The sequence below is a fragment of the Zophobas morio genome, unplaced genomic scaffold (assembly GCF_036711695.1).
Source record: "Zophobas morio isolate AGI-343-1 ecotype UQ-CSIRO unplaced genomic scaffold, CSIRO_AGI_Zmor_V1 ptg000063l, whole genome shotgun sequence".
Lineage (NCBI taxonomy): Eukaryota > Metazoa > Arthropoda > Insecta > Coleoptera > Tenebrionidae > Zophobas > Zophobas morio.
Window position 1 is genome coordinate 34,580 of NW_026972168.1, and position 20,976 is coordinate 55,555.

Here is a 20,976-nt window from a genome sequence, read left to right on the forward strand (position 1 = left end):
GTTACTTATTTAGATTGGAATCTAAAATGTTCTAAATATTAATAACATTACTAAGGAGACAGCGTGTCTTGTTTTAGGGTACTTGGTTTAGCCCCGTTTTATTAATAATTGAAGATCTTACCATGGTATTAGTGCAGTTACCACCTTGTTAAAGGTATTTAAGGGCAAGTTTTAATAAACTCTTAAGATTTCAATATTTTTATCACTGTGAAATTAATCATTCGTAGCAAACAAAAGGCATAAGTGAATTTACACAACAGCTTATTTAAATACTTTTTCACGCACTTGATGAGTTTAATTGAGTATTAACCCTATTAAGGGAGGCAGAGGGTGTTCTTGTATAACTTCTCTTAGGCCAATATAACAGGTGGAATAAGGAAATCTATCTCACCAACCTGAATTATGCGGGTCAATAGTTTTAACCTCTGAGCTACTAGGACAACTCACAACCTCGATATAATTGATTTACGCCAAAGGCCAGGGTATTTAAGTCAACTTTTGATACTCAAAATTTTTAGACAGTAATAATAGATTGGGTATGTAAATATATTATTAAAGGATTGAGAATTGTCGTCGTAGTTATTTTTATTTTTTTCTGTGTAATTACGGGCAAAACTCAGGGTTGACGCTTTGATTACCGTCGATGCGACTTTCATTTTCGGTCTTTGAAGGTTGCAAACATAATTATGACCTAGTAGAGCTCGAGTATTCGAATTGCTAACTCGTTCGAGCACAAAAATAGCCATTTATATATTAGTAAATGAATGGTTTAACTATTTCATTTCTGACTTATGATGCAACAAGAGAATTTGTTATTTTCTAACTTAAAAAATATTGATGGAATCGTTAAGAAAAAAAGGTATATTTCCAATATATATTAAGTTAAGTCCTTTATTCATTCAGCAAACTTCACAGCTTAAAAGCACATAAAGGAAAATATTTCAAAGAAATTTATGTGCATGACATTGGAATACAAACAGATTCCACCATTTTTTTACAGGCAGAGAAATATCCCCATAAATTTAACTTGAATTTAATTGAAAAACAGTGCTTGAATGAACTTCAAGCCTTAGGTAAACAAGTTATAGAGTCTTTTTGTTTTATATATTAATAGTTTTATTATGTTTATAACAATGCTAACGATATCAACCTTTAAATAATGTATACTTTATTTGAGTTAATAATAGTTGATAGTAACAAATTTTTAGATTAATACTAACTGGAGCAAACTTAAAACTTTTTATAATTTACTTATATGTATTATTTCAATTTAAGATCTTATAGATTCCTTGCAACAACATGAAATTTTAAAAGATAAAAGTTGCGAAAATTTACCATTCCCTATTTTTTTTGAAAAATCATTGAATCTCCTGATTCTAGGTAACTCGCAAAGTATACTAGTGTGCCTTTTTTTTGCTATAAAAAAACTTTAAAATTTAGCTATTGTAAAAATTTTCTATCTGTTGGTAAAGTAAACATTTACGCTGTAAATTTAAATAGCGACTTTCTTATCTTAGAAGAGTTCCACTAATTTTAAGACTTTAACAGTTATTACCGTTAGCAACTTTTAATTGAATATCCAATCTTATTCAAAGGGCTTCGCATATACTCAATAGCTTAAATAGGCTTCCTTCCATTGGAAAAAACTTTACTTTAAATTGGGAAGAGTTTGTTTTATAGCGCCTCTAGTTAACGTCAGTGCCATTATACACTAAATTTCTATTTGGAACCCTTTTGTAGCTTCTATACCAATCAAAAGCGTATTTTTAGCTGATAGTAAGTGTGATTATATGGTATCCTTTGAATTGTATATATTTTAAGTTAATTTAAACGCCATAAAAATTATTTAAATTTAAAAGTAACCAAAAATTTTCTAGCTTAACTCCTTATTATATATAAAAAATACCTTATAACTTAATGGGTGCCCACTTGTACCTCTCTCGTTTTAGTAGTAGTTAAAAATGAGTATTTTTTTAAAAAAAACGATTACGCTTAATAAAAATTTAAAAAAAATTGGGGGTTATACACAAGAAAACTGGTAGAAACAAACGTAAGTAACTTAAAACTCTTTACCTGTTCGCTGGTTCAATTATGCAGTTGGGCCCTGATAGTATTCGTAGTTACTACTCCAGCGTACCAAGCTTAATGGATAAACTTAACCTCACTTAGGTCGCTTGTAATGAAGGTTCGTAGACTCAACGATCAAGTTTATACGTTTGTTAAAGAATATATATTTTTTAAAATCATACTCTGAGCAAAGTCACAAATTCTGAAGAAAGCTGACATGAAGGAGGAAGATGGGGGTAGAAGATACTGTGAACTTCCTGATAACGGGCATGCCAGTTGGAGTAACTCTTGCAAATCTTACTTTTGGTCCAGCAGTGCTTATCGCTACAGCTTTTTTTGTTTTTAAATTGTTGGCGTAGTTTAAAATTTTAAAAGGAATAATACGGAATAGTACCCTCTGTCAGTAGGTTAGCATTTAACAGTACACGTTTCTTGGTAAACTTGAATAATAATTTGTTAAAGGGCTGCGTTCCTTATTGTTACTGTTATCATAACTATAATTCAAAATTTAATCTTGCGTAAACATAAAATGGCGTTTTTTAAGTACCAAACTTTAGAACAACTTTCTGTTGCGCTTTTAATTCCTCATATTTATATTTTAGCCTGATTTATAATTCTCTAAGTTGTAAACTACAAAACTTTTTTCTCTAAGCGTTTATCAAAGAATTAAGTTTGGGATTATTTTATATTGTAACAGAAATCGCCTCAAGATAGAATGAGGCTATCTGAGTATACTTAAGCATTTTATAAAAAGTTAAAAAGAAAGTTAATCGTATATAACTAAAAATACATTACACAGTAAAGATAAGCATATGCCTTAAAATAAATTATAAACTATACGATATAAAAATTTGAAACATTTGTTATATGTTCTTTAAGTAGTAGTTGTTAATTAGTAATTTCTATATATGAACCTATACTTATTTTTAAATAAGCTTTATTAATTTACAGGTCCCAAGGAAGAGCTTGTTAGTAAATTTTCTTCCTTTTTCGCGGAATCCTCATTCGCTCTTGATTATAATGATCCCCAAGAGCCTCAAAGTTAGTAGCTCTTGCACTTTTTAGTCATTTAAGCCATTTGAATATTGCTTTTTATCTTTTAAACATAATATTATTATCGCTTATTATTATTAAGAAAAAGTGACAATTATTACAAGTCGTCATTCAATCTTACTTTCCATTATTGGTCATTCTTTTCCTGATGAAAACGGGTTATATATATTATTATATTATGAAATTAAATATTTAACAGTGAATAATAAAAAAATATATTTGTTAATTTGAGTAATATAGAGGACCCAGAGCTTAACAATTTATTCAAACAATTGTAAAGTTATCACAGCGAAATAACACCTTATGAGATTATAAAATAATGTGCAGTAACATTACTAACCAAAAGTTTCTTACAATAAAAGGACTTTTCTGTTACTAGGTTCGAGATGTTTTATTTAAAAAATAAAATAAGAAATTTTTAACCAAAGCGCATATTAAGTACGAGTGTTTCTAATACAGAAAGAGGCAAGATTGTGAAATGTAGAGTAGATTATTATAAATGTTCTATAAATACACATTTATATATTTTTGGAAAGCACAAAAAATAACACTACTACATTTGAAAAATAAAAAGTTACAAGTTATCGCAGCCTTACTTTATAAATAGTTTAAATAATTTAAAGTAACTAATTATAGAAATTCTACTTTATTTTTAAAGTTTTTAAAGGAATCCTTTTAAGATTTATTGAAATTAATATTATTAAGGCCTCTGGTTTTAACTTTCATGTTAACACTTAAGTATATAAATAGTAGGAAAACTAAACTTTGTTAAATATCTTTAAAAACTTTGAAAACAACCAACCGCTATTTTCAAGATTTTCCTGAAACATTGAATAACTTATCCTTTATTTGTCAGGCTTACTAAAATAATAGAAAATATACAGGAACGTTTTCAGTTGGACATGCAAAACCAGTTCACTGCCTTTTTTGAAGAGCAGTATATTAATACCGACATATGTTCCCGTATTCACTATTGTTTTTATATAATAGAGCTTTCAGAACCCCTGGAAAAGTAAATTATATTAAATATCTCTACTACCATTATTTTAAACTCTTTATCTATTAATCTTGATATTATTAATATTTACAACTTTATTCAGGACTATTCTGGCAGAAATTAGTATATTGGCGGCCTCAGTCTATATTATACCGCTTTTCTACAGTTCTGGTGCCTTGGAAGGGGAAACTCTTTATTCGAAAGCCAACGCGATTTATGAGGAGGTTTTACTTTATTAAAACTTTTTTTACTCAATATAAAGGAAATATAATTGAGGAATATAAACTATTATAAAAAGAAAATAAAAGCATTGATTTAGACTATTAATAATAAAGTTTTTTTCATTCTCTTCCTCAATTGTATATTAGTTAATTCAGTCCGGCGCAACTATTTTTCAAGTTCCTTTGGTAAGTTATATATATATATTGTAAAAAAAATATCTTATAATGGTAGCTGAATATTTTTAGTTAAAGTTTTATTTATGTATCTTGCTTTATTAGAGTGTATAGTAAGTTATTTAATTATTCACTTTCTTTTATTTACCGTCTCATACAGAGTCCTGTTATTGTTTTCCAAGACGAAAATGCTCAGTTTGTTATATACAACGAAGGTTTATTAATATTCCCTCCCCTAAATTTATTTTTCAACTAATGTAACACACATGTGCAGAAACTTTTGCGGAAAACATAGTAGAAAAGATTATCGGGTCTTTCCATTATATAAAAATACTCTAAAGTTACTCAAATATTTAACAGGAAAGAAAACATACTGCATTATAAAGATATTTTTTATGAAAAATACAGGAAGGAAAATATCTACAAGTTAAAATTTGTTGTATATATGAAGTTTTGTTAATAGCTCCTGTTAGAAAGTTATAATTAAATCTAAATATTGTTTTCTGTGGGATTACTTTTTTTAATAACGTTTAAAAAGAACTATTTTACAACTAACAATTTTTCTTTTAAAGGTATTCGGTAAAGCTTTTACCATCTGCTAAAAAGGAACTCAAAGAAAAAATGGAACAACTCCGGCGAGGTAATACTAATGTACACATATACTCTCTTTATTCATTAATATTTTCTTTCCTGCAGATGCTCTTACATGTCTGGAGGCGGCCGCCGCGGTGCCATTAATTCGAGAAGAGCTTGAAGAGGCCGAGCGCACCTTTGCATCCCTTTCCAGAAGCTCCTTCGGCTCGCTTGAGGAAGACGCGGACATGTGGAGCTCAGCGTCCAATCCCAGCTTAAAAAGCTTAAAATTATGATTACTATTTCTGTAACGTTTATTTCGACGAATTTTTTTTTTTTAAAATAATAAGCTATAGTTTATATTCGGAGTGTATGTAATTTTAGAGGCGAGTGTGGGGGATCTAAAAGATGATTGGTTCAAAATTATTAATTAGATAAATTTTTAACGAGTCAAATTCCACTTTTTACAGGTCGCGCATTTATTAGAGGTTTTCTTGAAATATAAGAGTACAACAAGTAGTTGTTTAGAATACTAATATACAAGAAGACTAGCGATAAACGACGATGATAAGCTCATGGAAACAGTATCCCAGGGGGTAGTGTAGAAGAGACGGCTGTTTGAATATGGAGTAAAAAGAGATTACGAAAATAATGATGGCTCTTCTATGGTTTACTTGCAACAACCATATAGCCGTAAAGTGAGTACTTTGGATTTCACTGCATTAGAGGCTAACACATCGAAGCGCATTAAGTTAATCATGCCGAGTGTGTAGTTGAGTAGTTATTGATCTTTAAAAAAGATTTCGGTCAATCGAAGGGCCAGGAGTAGGGCTACATTTAGGGTTCATAATTTCTATTGATAATGTTAAGACCCAGAATACTTTATTATTAAAGGTGGAAACCAAGTTAACAGGATACCACAGCCTTATGAGAAACAACTGACAACTATAAAAGGCTATTGGTATACGTATAGTTATAATAATGCCTCTTTCTTATATAGCCAAACACATTTTGCGTATAATTTTTTCCTATATAAATGTCCTCTAAAGGGGTTTTAACAAAATTTTTTATTAACCGGAATTGTAAGGTGCATACATTATAGCAACTCTCTAAAACAGTAGTATCAGGAAAGGGAAATAATTTAGTATTAAAAGGGGCGGGGGGCCAATGCTGTTTAAGCACAAAGAAATTTTTATAAAGGAAAAGAAGAAATAAACTTTTTATATAGTAAATATGGGCTTCAAAAAATATATACGAACTTTTTTTAAATAATTTTAAATTGCCGACTTATAGAAGTGATGTTTCGAAGTCTAACCAATCCATTCCATCCGCCGTATGCAAACCAGCTTTTGTCCGTCATACTCGGACAGTATTTCACCTTATTAATATAGTCATAATGAGTATTTATAAAAATAGAAACGTTGACAATAGCCTTATTAACAATAATATAAATATTATACTTTGTGAAGTGCCACGAAAACAGGCGGGATTGCTTGTGGTTCTTGTTGCTCTCGCATGTGCTTTTTCTTAAGAGTTATAAAGAAAAAACATTAAGACCCACAGAATTGAAAGTTAAAGGGTGTACAGTTGATTAAGTTACTTGAATAAGTATTAGAAAAAAAGACGGAGTTCTCTTTTTACCACTTTTGGCTGGTTAACGTAGGGTTCCGACCAATCAGAGAATATGTACAAGATGTCCGTAGCACGCCAAGAATTGGATAATAAAGTTTTAACTCCTGGCCATAATTTTTCTTGAGACTCGCAGTTTTGAGGCGAATTTGAGTTGTTACTCAAGTAGGCAGTTGTACTTGAACAATAGGGGAAGGGCTAGAAATTTAAAGTTATTAATAACAATACGCAATTTACTATTAGTGTTTATCCATTAAGCTTATACATAGAATATATATAATTACTATATTTCTGGAACGAATATACGTCATAAATAGTTCCCCGCCTAAATATAATGTGAAATAACTAAATGTTGTAACATATTCAGCCCAAGAAAACCTTCTGAACAACAAAGAATAACGAAAGGTTCCGTTTTAAGGAGGGGCGGGAAGCTAATGCCCTAAAAACGTAAGTAATAAAAAGAAGGGAAGTGTGCGGATATACGACTATATATTACTCTCAGTACTTCCTTTCCTTCTACGATTTTTAATGCTTTTTTTAATAAGAGGCTAATAAAAAGGACTCTTCCATCGGAGAGCGAGCATAAAGGCCCTATAAACGATTGCAGTGATATAGTGATTCATAAATTGTTTAATATTACAAAAACCACAATAATTTTTATAGTTATGCAGAGCGACCCTTCTTAACCAAATATTATAAACGTTTTTTTTACTAATAATTTCTACGAATTACGTGATAAAACTGTTTGAGGTGCGAGGGTAAATTTTATGAGTTGACTAAAACTAATAACATACTCTTCGGGTTAAAAACCAAAAGTTTTACGAGAATCTTACAAGGTACAACTAGAAAAGTTAGTACAATATAAAAGTGGCGCCTTTATAATTAGTAAGAGCCTTTTACTGGTAATAGCCTAATGAAACTACGATTTCTTCAAGGTGAGAGAACCATGCATATCTATTCTGATAAAAAGTGACACAAAACTCGAAAAGTTCGGCAAGGAGAACGGCTGGCATGCCGTAAGTTTTCTTACTATGGGCTAAGTATAATGGAATATATATAGTTTAGGGTCTCTCCCCCACCCATATTGACGCGTTTTATATATTGTTATCGTTAAAGGTTGCCACCACCTCCTCAGTTAACTACATACAAACAGCAAGTGTATTGAAAGTGGCTTATCAATTATTGAGAGCCTTTAAGGTTAGCGCTGTGTGACTTCAAAGCCAACTAACTATTTCATATATGTATCTTGCACCCGATATAACATTAGTATATCAAAGTTTAATAAAGCTCCTTAGTTCTTCCTCATTACTTTATAAATACTAATTTTTTTTAAAAATAAGCATGACAATTCTATTGACAAGACGAACTATGGTCGGATTGATAATTTCTTTAAAAAACTTCCTTATTGGTTTTACTAGAAATATTAATAACAACAGATTGCTATTAACAAACATAAATTTTCCTTAAAGGATGTTAGAATTCTTAATCTTAAGAGAATTATTATCAAAGGTTGTTTAAAACAAGGACTTTTACTTTCGATAACCAATTGAATGCACCTAATTTTTGAACTAGCTACGAATTCGGCTAAAAAGGCGCAGAACATAACATTTTTTAAAGTAAACAACCTTTAACAAAACGTTCATAAAACTACTTTAAAAAAGAGCATAGCAATCCTGCAATGTTCCGCCGTATATATACCGTAAATTTTACCAGTAATTTTTTTTTTTTACTTATATAAATATTTGAATTACAATACTTGCCGGAGCAGTTACAACAAATTTAAAAAGACATGTACACATATGTTAAGCACTATTTTTTTTAAAAAAATATTTTTATAAATAATAACCTTTGATATTTTTGGACCAAATGCAGTCGTATATTTGCGCTATGAAAAATTAAACAAAATTTTATACATATTATATATATTGTTAGTTATATAACAATTAATCAGCATCTGAATGAGTGATTTAATGTACAAATAAATACTCTAAAATTTCATAAAAATATAATAATACGTAAACTATTTTTAAGGGCTATCTTATTCACTTTTTTGAATGTTTACTCAAGTAAACTCGAAAATATAAACCATTTCCAAAGTCATGACGGAAAAGAGGAAAAGAGACGTCACGCACATCCTAAAAAATAAAGATAGTAAATATTTGGAAATTACTCAAGTAATACGTTTTATACTAAAAAAGTAAAAATGGTTCGCTAGAGAAGTAACAAAGAAAACGATCCAGTAAAAAGACATTCGCTCAAAGCAACAAAGAAAAGAAAATAATTTCTATGTAAACAGCGCTACCCATACGAGCAAACTACCGTCGACCCCAGCACTCAAGAGTAAGTGTTCAGTCATTTCGCAATAGCAAAGCTGAAAAATCATAGCATAATTGATTACTTTAAAAAATGGAGGTTCAAAATTAAAGCACAACGTTAAATGTTATAATGAAATGAAAAAGTGAGCGGCGTAAGAAACTTTAAAAGCGGCTACTCCTCCTTGTCGACCTATTAAACGCCCGACTACGCACCTATCGCAGTTCATCCTTTTATATTCGGAATACCGTAGATTAATCGCTATCGAACCACATGAAAATAGTTAAACGCTGCATGTGCTTTCTTTCTAGGAAAAAAGGATAGAAGGTCTTATAAGCTTATTGAGCACCAAGAAAAACCAGTGAAAAGACACATAATACTAAAATATCCAATGAGCAAAGCTAAATGTGGCCGTACAAACTTAAAAGGTTTATTTAAGTCTGTATTACAACGCTTTTTAGGATAAATATGAAAATTATTAAAAATGATAACAGTACTTACGCAGGTGACAGGGCCTTCATGAGCGTACCACCTCATAAAAACAGCGTTGTTGCCTACAGTAAAGCATGTTATTACCGCTTCGCTAATACGTAGTAAGTATCATAGTTATTTTCACCTTTCAATTAAATTACTGTTATAAGAGACGCAGGAATACATAAAATAGAAAGCCAGCAAACTCACTAAATGCATTGCTATAATGGCAATATTACCATTTTAAGCGGTTGTAAAAGGAATAAAAATACCATTGAAGTATACTAAGTAAATGTAAAACATGTTCAAGAAATACACAAAAATATTGTATAAGAAGTAAAGTAACGCGACAGCCAATAAATATAGCGTTAAAAAATGTTAAATATAAGTACCGTCTGTGTCCTCCATAGACACATCAAAAATAGTGATTATCCCTAGTTATTATGTTTATGTTTACGGTAATTACTAATATCATCAAAACGTTGTCTTAAGAAATTTAAGGTTAATAAAAACAATGATTATAGAGTGTATAATATTTAAATTACATATTGTATTGAAAGGAATTAATACCGTTATCCGTTCCCACTGCAATATTTATGAAAGTTGGAACTGACTTCCAGGCAAGTGAACTGCAATAGGCGCCTTCATGAATGTTATACACGCGAAGAGGCGGCAAAGAGAGAACTGCATTAAAGAAAGAGAATATTAATCCAACACTTGGGGGGTGGCCGAAACACTAATGATAAATTTATGCGCGTAAAATAATTTCTTCATTCTATTGTAAAGTCGTACACGATCTACTACATTATGCTGATTCATTAAAAAGTACATGTCAAAGTCAAGTTTGCCGAGTTTAAACGATCAGGATGGGGAACATGGTATAAACAAAGCACCGGGCTAGAAAAACATACCGCGAGGATGCCTAGCTGTTAAAAAAACCAATAAACTCTGCTCGTTTATAGAGAAAAGCAATATTCATTAAAACAAAGATTCCTTGTTATAAATAGGGTATAAGTAAAAGGTACAGACATCAAAATAAGTGCTTATTTTCCCTCCAAAGTTACTAAACTGCGCTTGGCGCCAATAATATCATTGCGAATATTTTAGTAGATAGCAGTGAACAAGTTGTTTAGTAAATAGATAAAAAAAAATAGTAGCAAAACTAAAAAAAAGGTTTTCTGCTAAGTTAATAAACTTAATAAAAAAAACCAATATGATGTTGATAATCGCAAAAAGTCAAAAACAGTTGTACTAAAATGATGGCGCGTTTCGCATGTATTTATTATTATTATTATACTCTCTTCAATTGTCTATTAAAACTTCCGGGGCACCAATTCATACAAGAGATCAGTCCGTTATAAGTCACGAGGCCAAGTCGCATAACAATAGCATTTCTTCTTTAATAAAAGTAAATATGTAATAATATATAAATAGTTCAAATTTAATAAATATATTATAAATATTTTAGTCGTGATAAAATATTAAATAAAATTTAAAATATTTCTTTTTAATAATTTTTTTTAATATTACTTGCATTTCTAGTGGTTCTTGTTTGGTTTCTAGTATATATACACTTTTACTTTTCTCTAATAATTTTTTTCATAAGAATTAAATAGAAGTAATGAAATATTATAAACCTCCTCAAACTATATAGATATGATGTTTTCAGTAGTATTTAAGAAGGAAATGCCTAATATGTTAGAGTTACAGTATATGAAAGTTTGCTTGATAACACTATTATTACTAGATTAATATTGATGTGTATATTGGAAGTACAAACATTAGGAAAAAATAGGCAACCTTATAGCAGAGAAGTCGCATTCCCATAACTGAATCAAAGCACATTTATATATATTTTTAGCATTAGAAAGTCGGGAACATTCTTCCGTGCGTGCTGCAATGGTCAAATATTGCTTTTCTCCAACTGTATTATAATAATGTAACTAATTAAAAAAAAGGATTGTAACGAGTTCACGGCGCTTATAATTTAATACTCCAGTAATGTAATCATTAAACCATTCATTGCTTTAAATAAGAGTCGATTTAGGTAATAGCTATACTTAAAAAAAAGGGCGTAAAGCGCCAAATTTGCTATATAAGTAAAGCGTTGCATTAAAAAAAAAAATAAAGTGTAGCATACCGGGGATGTTGGGCACCCACTCCATGCACCAAACAGGACCTCCTGTTTCCAAAACTATTCCCTGTTCTATAACGAAAGAAAACAAATTTATAAGAAAAAAATTTCTCCCCCAATAGTTGGGGTGGTGCGTGAAAACTTTATTTGCTAAAAAAGCGGGTTATTTATTAATTATAAAATAAGTTTGGGTTTCGCAGGAATTTCAATAAAGTTTTAATAAAAACCTCAACAAGTTTATGAGAATAGCCACGCATGATAAACAAGAATTTTTTTTTTCATAGCCAATGTATAAATAGAAGGTAAAGTATATAAGGAACTCTACTTTTTTTTGCAATAATAAACGCACAAAGGCACTTTAAGAACGCAAAGTCTTATATTATAATTATAAAGAAAAATACATGCAGGTTATAAGACAATTAGACAAAAAATAATTAACGTAGGAAAAGATGCAATCCTTTTTCACAGGTATATTCAAAAAATCAAAAAAGCGATTTTAGATTAAATTTTAAAAAAATAAGTTTAGTTATTTATAAATATTAAAAAAAACACCTAAAAATAAGAATTAAAAAATCAATAGCTAAAAAAAAGTTTACATGCTATATATTTTATAATAATCAAAAACAATAAAATTTTATAATTCTTATATTAAAAGTTTTATTATATAAAAATAAATAGATATTTTTAAAGCAATAATACGGCGATGCTAATTAACAAGATCCTGCCAATTAGTTCACAGAATTTATAACTGCCAAAAGTCAGAAAGTAAATAGAGGGGAGAAAGTGGCCAAAATATTTACCTCAAATAAAATAATAAAAAGACAATAATAACTTTACTTAATGGAAGCTGAATAATAACAGTAACCGGTGTAAAATAAACTTAAAGAGTTAATAAGCAAATAAAAAGAAAAAAGAATAGTCGAAAAGCTTTAAAATAACTTAATTTAATGTATAAATAATATAAACAGGATAAAAAAAATTTGAAGTACAAATAACTTTAAAAAAATACACTAGAGTTTAAAAAGAAACCTTCACCAAAAAATTTGCTTTTTAATGAAGGTAATCGATGGATTTCATCAGCGTTAGAAAAACAAAACTTTGGCGAACTTTGGCGAAGACACTCTAAAGCAGCGCTAGCATATGAAAAACGCAGAAAGTTGGTATTACACAAGTAAATAATAAGACGAGTAACAGTGTAATAATATTTATTATTCTCTTTTTATAGTTTTCATAGAAATACACAAATAACATGATACCAATTGTTTAAAACATCGTAATTTATAACACTCTCTGGCCATTCAAAAAAGTGTTCAGGCCTTGTTAAAAGTATAAAAGTAAGCAAACAAAAAAATAATATAACACCTAAATTTTGACTCTATATAAAGTTTTCATATTCCCCAATTTTTAATTAATAAAGATAAAGAAAACCTGTTTAATAAAGGGACAAGAAAAGAGGGTCCTTTAAATCGGCTTCTTGTGAAAGTTCCTTTCACAACTTCTATTAAATATTTACTTACTTACATAAAAATATCAAGCTTATATGCTCTTTAGTTATAATAAATTATCATAATATATATATTTACAGTTTTCAATGGTTTTTTTTATTTTTATCAAAAAGCACGTTATGTAAATTACGATTGGCAAGCACATGCTTCTGTAACACATGGCTAACAAAACTTTGGATGTTCTTCCATTTTCTCGTTACTGCACCACCACTTTCACATATTTCGCCTCATAAAAATAAAAGATATATGCTATACCCTTCTAAAGGGAAAATAAGGAAAAAATAATCAGTTATGATAAGTTCATAACTTTTAAGGAAAAAGGACAAGACTCTACGACTTTATTTTAATTATTATAAATAAAAAATAATTTCCGCTACAGTATTTTTTTTAATAATGATAAGAATAATATTAATAACATACAAGTAAACATATTGTCCTCTCCTTTCTGTTTATGCGCTCTAATGTGTCTATAATATATATAAAATTCAGAAAAGCATAAGCAGCGTAAAAAGGTTAGACTATAAAAAATTACTATTAGTTTATTATATAGTAATAAATAAATATAAATATTTTATAGAGTTTCAAATAAAAAATTTTTTCTTGTAATCTAATAATACTTACTCAACAACGTTCTTTTTGTGTGGAAAAAAAATATTTTTTTAAGTCAAAGTGAGCTAATTATTTCCATCACGTAGTTTCAATGTCTAATTTATCCTAAAGGCACTCCGTTAAAACAATCTTTCAAACTATTACACCATTTTTATAAAATAGTATAACAAAAAAGGTCTTAAAGCAAACCCTACAACTATTTATGTAGGAAGCTGAGTATTAATTACAACAAAAGAGAAGCAACTGAAAGTGACCCACATAGTAAAGCTGACTTTAAAAGACTTTAGATAATAACCTCCGAAGTAAATTGTGTTCTCCGTTCATAACACACTCTGAAAAAGGGCACTAAAACAAAAAGATTTATAAAAAAAAAACCAAGATAAAAACAAGAAATAAACAATACGACAAAAATAATAGAGTAAACGAAAAGAATAAAAACGTATATAGGGAAGGACTTTATAAACTGGACCGATTGAATCGAAATTACTTTTTTCCTCGTCAACTCCTTTAGTTCCTATATAGCAACGGTAATAGTTTTAGAAATATTATGGCACAAGTAGAAAAGATATAGTTAGGCAAAAAACTAATAAATACAATCTTTTAAATTGTTTATAACCTATTTCCTTTAATTCCTTAGAGATACAACCTTTTTTTCTGGGGCGCTTAAAACTGTGGAGTTGAGAGGAATTTTTGGCTACACCCTCCTTAAAAGTTAGTATATTATGCTAAGAGAAAAATGAGAATAAAGGTAACAAGCCTACCTCAGTCAGTTGGGAGCACTTAGATTTAACTCCTATTACTCTTTTTTGAACCTTAGTATCGCCTATTTAAAACTTATTATTATATGATTTTGTACAACAATACGACAATACCTTTCCTGAATGCTTTATTGCCAACTACGTTAACTGTTTCCTTCACTTCTCCCTTTTTACTTTTGTTTGGATTATTACTATAAAACTTTCTTTTTTTTCGAATAGTCAATAATTTTTTACATGCTTTTTTTCTTTTATACGGCTTTTCATTTAGTAAAGAGTTAATCTCGAAGTTTTTCTTTCTCTTAAAAAAACCTTGTTTGTTTAACTTATCAGCAAGAGGGCCGATGTCATCACGTTGAAAGGCCGTTAAAATATCTTTCTTATTATGTTCTACTTTTTTTTTTGGCTTTTCACGGTTATCCTTTTCAAAAAATAAATCTGCCTCAGAATTAAACGTAAAAGTTTTAAGTAAGGTTTCAAGGTTTTTTCTTCTTTCTTTTTTAACTTTTTTAATTTTGGTGAGTAGCAAACGGAGTTTTCCTTCCAACCTTTTTAGTTTCTTTTCGCATTCGAATTTTGAAGATAGAACAATTCGTGTTTTTTTTTATTAGCCTTTGGCTTCATTTGCATTTAAAAGTAAGAGGTCATCAAGTATAAAGCTCACATCCTCGGAGCGAGGAACGCGTAGCCGGCTGAGTGTTTAGTGCGGCTCACGCGGGTTGGGGCCTGGTTCGAGTCCCTGGCGTTCCTTTTTTTCTAGGGCGGAGGAAAGATTCATTGCACAAAACTAATATACATGAGCTCTTAGCTTTAGCAGTTTCTTTTAAAGAGCAACTGTATTCAATAAATGTTCTATATTATCGGTGGATCGATGGTTGCATATGAAATATAGTTTTCCAATTAAAGATGTATGTTGACTTAGGCAAAGTTTTCGTCTCCAGTCATATTTTTTAACATTAAAGATTAATATAGATTTTCCTTTTCTTTAAGTGGTATTAAGAACAACCTTACCCTTAGCAGTTTGTGCTCAACGTACGGATTGTTCTTAACTGACAGCTAACCTTGCATTATAGCAGAGCAGAACACCCAGATACCCTAAAATATATAACTGACTGCGGTATCGTTATCACTAAATATTTTTACACAAAAATAAAAAACTGTAGCAGTCATTACGAAAGCAATAAAAATGGAACCTAGACAGTATATTAGAGGAAGCAAAATTACGAATGAACATGCAAAATTTTCATGGTAGATAGTTTTCTTAGATACCGCAAACTCTCTTTTTTTTGACAGGCAATATATTATTTTTGGTCTGGTTTTAATTTTCAAAGGTTGTCAAGATACTTTCAAATTTTTAAAAGTCTGTCTTCTGTTAATTTTGTCTACACGGTTGAGAGTGGTTTATTATTTTTAATTATTTAATTTTAAAAATAAGTTTTCTTAAATTTAAGCTATGCATATTATCTGGATCTAAAATAGTTCGCTTCCTCTTTTAGATTAACATAAACTCTCTATCATGAGGTCAAGCTAGTGTATTGGCACATGACTGCGGGGGCGTAGACTTATTTTCTTAATTTTTTATAGCCCTTTTAATTTTTACAATTTCTGAAGAACCTCTCCACAATTGACATAAAAAGAAGTAGAAATATTAATACCTATTGTTTTTTTAAATCTTTAAAAAAAAAGTAACTTTTCTTTTTACCTCTTCAACTAATAAACATTTTTCTTATTTAAAAAAAATATTAAGGTGAGTAAAAAGCTATCAAATATTTTCATCCAGGTAATAATGTTATCTTCCAAATGCTTATACTTTAAATAATATTCTTGATTTTTTAATATTAGCACTTTTACTGAAGCTTTTTACATTTAATAGTTCCTCTAAACCTACATGGACATAATGGATCGAAAAATATTTTAATTTCGAAAATATTCTAATATTTTTATAATAAAAAGAAAACCTCTCGTTTCATAACCTTACTCTTTGAGATACATCACTTTTACTTAATAGTAATAAACATCCCGGTCGCCACCTTAAATTTTTTATAAATTAGGATTTGATAAAAATGTATTTTATGATAATTTGTAATTTTTTTTAACAGAGCAGGCTTACTTTTGCTTCGGTACCAGACAAACTCGGTTAAAGTAGAAAGTAAAGTATATGGCCCTAGCTCATTCTTAAATGACGTTTAAGTATGCTAAAATACTTTAAAAAACATGTGTAACTTATTAGGAAATAGAATTATAACAATATACCAATTACTCATCATACTACCTACGAGCAATACTTTGACAGCAAGCGGACATGGAAAACTTAAATTCAGATCCCCCAGTCCACCTAGACCCTAACCTAGTTTTTACAGTGGATAATCCAAAAATAGAACTTACTTAATGTACATAGACTGCGTACTAATAGTATTACTCCACATCACTCATTACCACAACTGTCATGACCTTTCCGTACGCAATTACTCACCAAAACCCGTTGTATTTTAACAACCTAGCCTCCGATCCCACCAAGTTAATAGAATGTGCTTAATCGGAAGTGTAAGCGCTAAGATCAAGGAGCAGAATATCGATAGAGGCGGCCTATGAGGGTTCAGCTAGGAACTTTTACACTTCTTAATGCTCCCGGCAAGGGAGTCGATTTTTGGACCCCAAACGAATCACCTTTTAAATTACTGTTGTCTATCACAGATTTTAACATATTTAATATCTTTTAGAACCTGAAGCGCAATGCAACTGCTAACAATAACATGTGTTACTCTCCGCGGTTCCTGTCATGCCCTGAGTCCTTAGTTAAAGCATGGTAACCAAATTATAGGCCTATGTTGGCATCAATCGGGTGAAAAAGAGCTTACTCTGTTGTTTCAATTCAAGATATAAAAACACATGTTTATATTTAGGATACGAAGTAGCACAGTAATGATTAGAACATGGCTTAATCTAAAAATATTCCCAAGAAGGGCATCCACACCCCGAACCATGTTCAACGAAACTCAAAATGCATGATCAGTCAGCGAATCAGTAACAGATCCATAGAATTTAACTCTAGTCCGATCCTGCTCGAAAACGTACGATCCTTTTTAGGCTACAAAAAAAATTGCTACCTACTAAGATAGAATGCTGCCAGTAAGAGATGCAGGTGCACTACTTACAGGAGAATAAAAAAAGGAGTTTCATTAGCAGAGATGAATTGTAGTGGTTCAAACTCTTGCCTTGTTGCAACTGTTTCCCTAAGGCGATCCAGCCCAGAGACTTTGAAATTGAGTTTATCACTGTTATTTTACTGCCAAACTTGAAAGCCCAAGCTAGCAAGGAGGTGATGTTCTACACCCCCAACTGCCATTGACAAAACTTAAGCAGAGGTATGTAGTAAGTTATTAAAGCCCTACACCCGTACGGACGGTCAAAAGTACTTAGACATGGTGAACCTTGGTAGGCGGTAGGTAACTGATTTATGCGTTGCGGAATATTTTATAAGCTACTTTATTCTATAAAAGGAAAGAAATTTTGTACGGTAGTTTACCAGAGAGATAATTAATTTTTGTTTCTGTAGCCCTTACGAAACACTGATTGTTAATAATTTAAGCTCCTTCTGTTTATCAGACAGGATTATATAGGGAAGTTGGTTCCTTATTTCTGTTCGGTTATTGCACAAACCTTATGCACGTTAGATTTATTCGTATGTTGGCCGACTTTCTTTAAAAGTATACTAGTTAAGTAATATGTTAGTAAACTATCTTAATAAAGATTGGCACTAACGGGTCGGTTTGTCTATGACTCGAGTTCACAAGATTTGCAATAAAAAATTAAAGAGGAGCCCAAGGGGTGTTAACTTTACTAAGTGAGTTTACTTTCTAATTAAAACATTGATATTACTACATCAGATTAGACCTTGTTCTAAAGTCAACCGAAGGTCTAAAGCACAACAAGAGCTAAACAAATGAGAAACCAATAAAAAGCTAAGATAGTAATATAGTTAGACACAGATACATTAGGAATTTTTTGTCTCAAATTAGTTTTTAACTTAGAAAGTGTACGCCTAGAAGTCTATGATCAAGACAAGTCAGGGCCATCTTATCTAAGGCCAAAGTAAATAAGGCCCTGAAGTCCGAGCAAGTTGGTTTAGGGCGAGCACAAAACTAGCAGGTGCGCTGCAAATTTAATAACCAGGAAATATAAAGGGAACTATTCAGAAGAACAACTACAATCTATACCGTTAACTGACAAAAAATGAGTTTTACTAATAGCAATACGTCCAGTCATTTCAAAATAGATGCCAGACAGGGCGGGCTGCCCGTGATTAAAACCATTAGCTACAAGAGTCCCTTAGCAATCTTTAGTATCGTTGCCAAATTTGTTGTCAATATATTAAGAAAATGCCATAGTTTTGGTTGCTGTTGCTGTTACTGCGGTTGCTTAGAAAATGTTTTTGTGCCAGGCAAGAGGCCTACAAGAACGTTGGGGTCGCCTTAGGAAAAGTGATTTTTCAGGCGGCGGTACATTAGTTTACTGTATAGGTCTGGTCGCAATTGGCACGCTTAGCTGCGAAAACATAAGATTTATACACTGTGTTGTGAAGTTACACAGAAGGAGGAAGAGCGCAGAAGCTTGCTCTAAGCTCAAAGACCTGACAACAGAGTCGTTGCCTTTCTGCAGTAACTTTTGCGCAGTTTATCGTTTGGACGTGCAAGTGAAAGACAGTCGTTCAGTTTTTAAAAGTTTTGTCGGGCCCCTTTGGGTTTTGTGAATAAGAGCGACGGTAACATACCGCTTAATACATTTCATTGTAGTTGCCTTCTTTCAAATTTTCTTTATATGGAGGAACATGATACCTTAAAGCGCTCAAGTTGGCTATGAGGGTTTAGAGATTGCAATAGCTTTCCAACTCTAAAATTAGAGACTTATCCTCCGGTGGTGGGTAGGTAAAGTACATGATTGCTTAGCCGCGCATGTGCCATAATGGCGCGATATTCTTAGCCGTTGCTAAAAAGCTTTTAATTTTTTGACGTCTGTTTTTTAAAATAGAAAGTTGCGCACCGTTAATTAACTAGAGTAACAAGTTAAATACGTAAAGCCAAAAGTATCGTCGTAGCTTAGCGGTTAAGGATATTTACGCGCATACTCAAGTCATTTCGGCTTTTGATGGTTGCGTAATGAACCTAGCCTTTGTTAGCTCTAATAAAGAGTTTCACCAAGTATTGGACACCCACGCTTCACAAAGAAAGAGATTAGCATGACTTTTTCTTAAGAAATTGTGATGCTGCGACAAGCGGTTTAAAGGTGTTCTCAATAGTATGTCCTTAGTAACTTTCGAAGAAATGTGATTGGGTCATCATAGTTTTATGCTATTTCCAAGTGTTTTTAGTACTAGTTTTGTCTTATGTTTCTTTTTAATTAGGAGAAGCAAACAGTTTTAAGACAAAGGAGCGCAAAAATAGGAGATAATCTCTTTTTTTTTTATTGTGTTTGTTTTTACATATATAAGGCCTGCTAGCGCATCACTTAGAAATTTTATTTATGCATTCCATGGCTATTTATGGACTTAATTTTATTAATGCGTGGTTAACAATAAGCTCGCATTTTGGGCCCTTACCACCGGTTACTGAGGAATTCTAAAAAAAAAAATACAATTAATACAATTAGTGTCGAAGCTAATTTTTTACTTGTCACAAAGGTGTCATTATTATATTTATTTCTACTACTATGATGAGTAAGTAAGCAGGTTATGTGGGTAAAAAAATTAGTTAGCGAGGTCACATAAACTTGGCTAATAATCTTGCGTATAGGATTGTTTTTCATGTCTAATTTTTACTGTATATGTTAAATTAAAAGTTATATTACAGACATTAATTTTTCACATACTAAATTATGTTCAAATTTAATATTTGGTGTTTTATATTGTAATAAACAATTTGGAAATTTCTTAAAATTCTTCAGCTACCTAACAACAGCAGTGTTTCATGGCAATCATCTTGTATTAGCGTTATTTATATACGTTGCATTTAACTTTTATTGAACTAATTATATAAAAATCTTTTTATGATTCCATTCTGACTGGTTTTACTGACAAGTTGTTTTAAACTTTGCCATGTTATCAATTAGAAACTGGTTTTAAAATTTATCGGTCCTATGTTTTCTGTATATGTTTAATATCGTAGTTTTGGCGTTGTTGATAAGTGGTACTCTTTTTAATGAAGTAAGTATATTCGTTATCGTCTGCAACAGAAGAACAGGTTATAAGCATTTGGTAACAAAACATTGGCATTTCTACAGACTAATGATTAAATTTTCATTATAAAGGAGAGCTAACCTTGGCTGGGGAGGAACGGGGGTAAGAAGAGGGGACATGCAAAATAAAATCACCAATCACCGGGTACTGCTTCTTTTAGGTAATACAGCAGTGAACAAATTTCATATTTTTTCAAAAGAAGGCGTTTTGAATTTGGTTATAAAGTTGAAATACGGGGTTTTT

The 20,976-nt window shown here is 30.9% G+C and overlaps 3 protein-coding genes across 5 annotated transcripts; 1 reads left to right on the top strand and 2 right to left on the bottom strand.

Moving 5' to 3' along the window:
- The first annotated feature begins 2,177 nt into the window (after nt 1-2,177).
- On the top strand, nt 2,178-5,381 carry LOC135143519 (uncharacterized). 3 transcript variants are annotated; one of them, XM_064075398.1, is made up of 11 exons: nt 2,178-2,373; nt 3,019-3,108; nt 3,203-3,278; nt 3,977-4,132; nt 4,221-4,341; nt 4,486-4,524; nt 4,673-4,727; nt 4,787-4,823; nt 4,873-4,938; nt 5,085-5,152; nt 5,209-5,381. In XM_064075398.1, exons 1-11 carry the CDS (start codon nt 2,298-2,300, stop codon nt 5,379-5,381), a joined length of 957 nt encoding a protein of 318 aa, XP_063931468.1. In that variant the 5' UTR covers nt 2,178-2,297. The 3 variants fall into 3 exon arrangements, with proteins under 3 accessions (XP_063931468.1, XP_063931470.1, XP_063931469.1); XM_064075400.1 differs by lacking the exons at nt 2,178-2,373; nt 3,019-3,108; nt 3,203-3,278 and adding an exon at nt 3,434-3,499 and having other exon boundaries at nt 4,005-4,132; XM_064075399.1 differs by lacking the exons at nt 2,178-2,373; nt 3,019-3,108; nt 3,203-3,278 and adding an exon at nt 3,456-3,499.
- Nucleotides 5,382-6,349: 968 nt separating this feature from the next.
- Nucleotides 6,350-10,879, bottom strand: LOC135143524 (uncharacterized). Its single transcript, XM_064075405.1, has 14 exons — nt 10,796-10,879; nt 10,328-10,424; nt 10,069-10,182; nt 9,891-9,932; nt 9,529-9,581; nt 9,017-9,085; nt 8,801-8,849; nt 8,561-8,599; nt 7,211-7,305; nt 7,093-7,153; nt 6,999-7,039; nt 6,727-6,912; nt 6,546-6,611; nt 6,350-6,463 (listed from the first exon to the last, which is right to left on the bottom strand). Exons 1-14 carry the CDS (start codon nt 10,877-10,879, stop codon nt 6,350-6,352), a joined length of 1,110 nt encoding a protein of 369 aa, XP_063931475.1.
- A 400-nt stretch (nt 10,880-11,279) lies between these two features.
- LOC135143525 (uncharacterized) lies at nt 11,280-14,640 on the bottom strand. The gene is made up of 12 exons (XM_064075406.1): nt 14,619-14,640; nt 14,508-14,569; nt 14,393-14,450; nt 14,202-14,260; nt 14,042-14,091; nt 13,558-13,604; nt 13,268-13,363; nt 13,061-13,130; nt 12,889-12,948; nt 12,662-12,765; nt 11,639-11,704; nt 11,280-11,422 (listed from the first exon to the last, which is right to left on the bottom strand). Exons 5-12 carry the CDS (start codon nt 14,068-14,070, stop codon nt 11,280-11,282), a joined length of 615 nt encoding a protein of 204 aa, XP_063931476.1. The 5' UTR covers nt 14,071-14,091; nt 14,202-14,260; nt 14,393-14,450; nt 14,508-14,569; nt 14,619-14,640.
- Between the last annotated feature and the right edge of the window lie 6,336 nt (nt 14,641-20,976).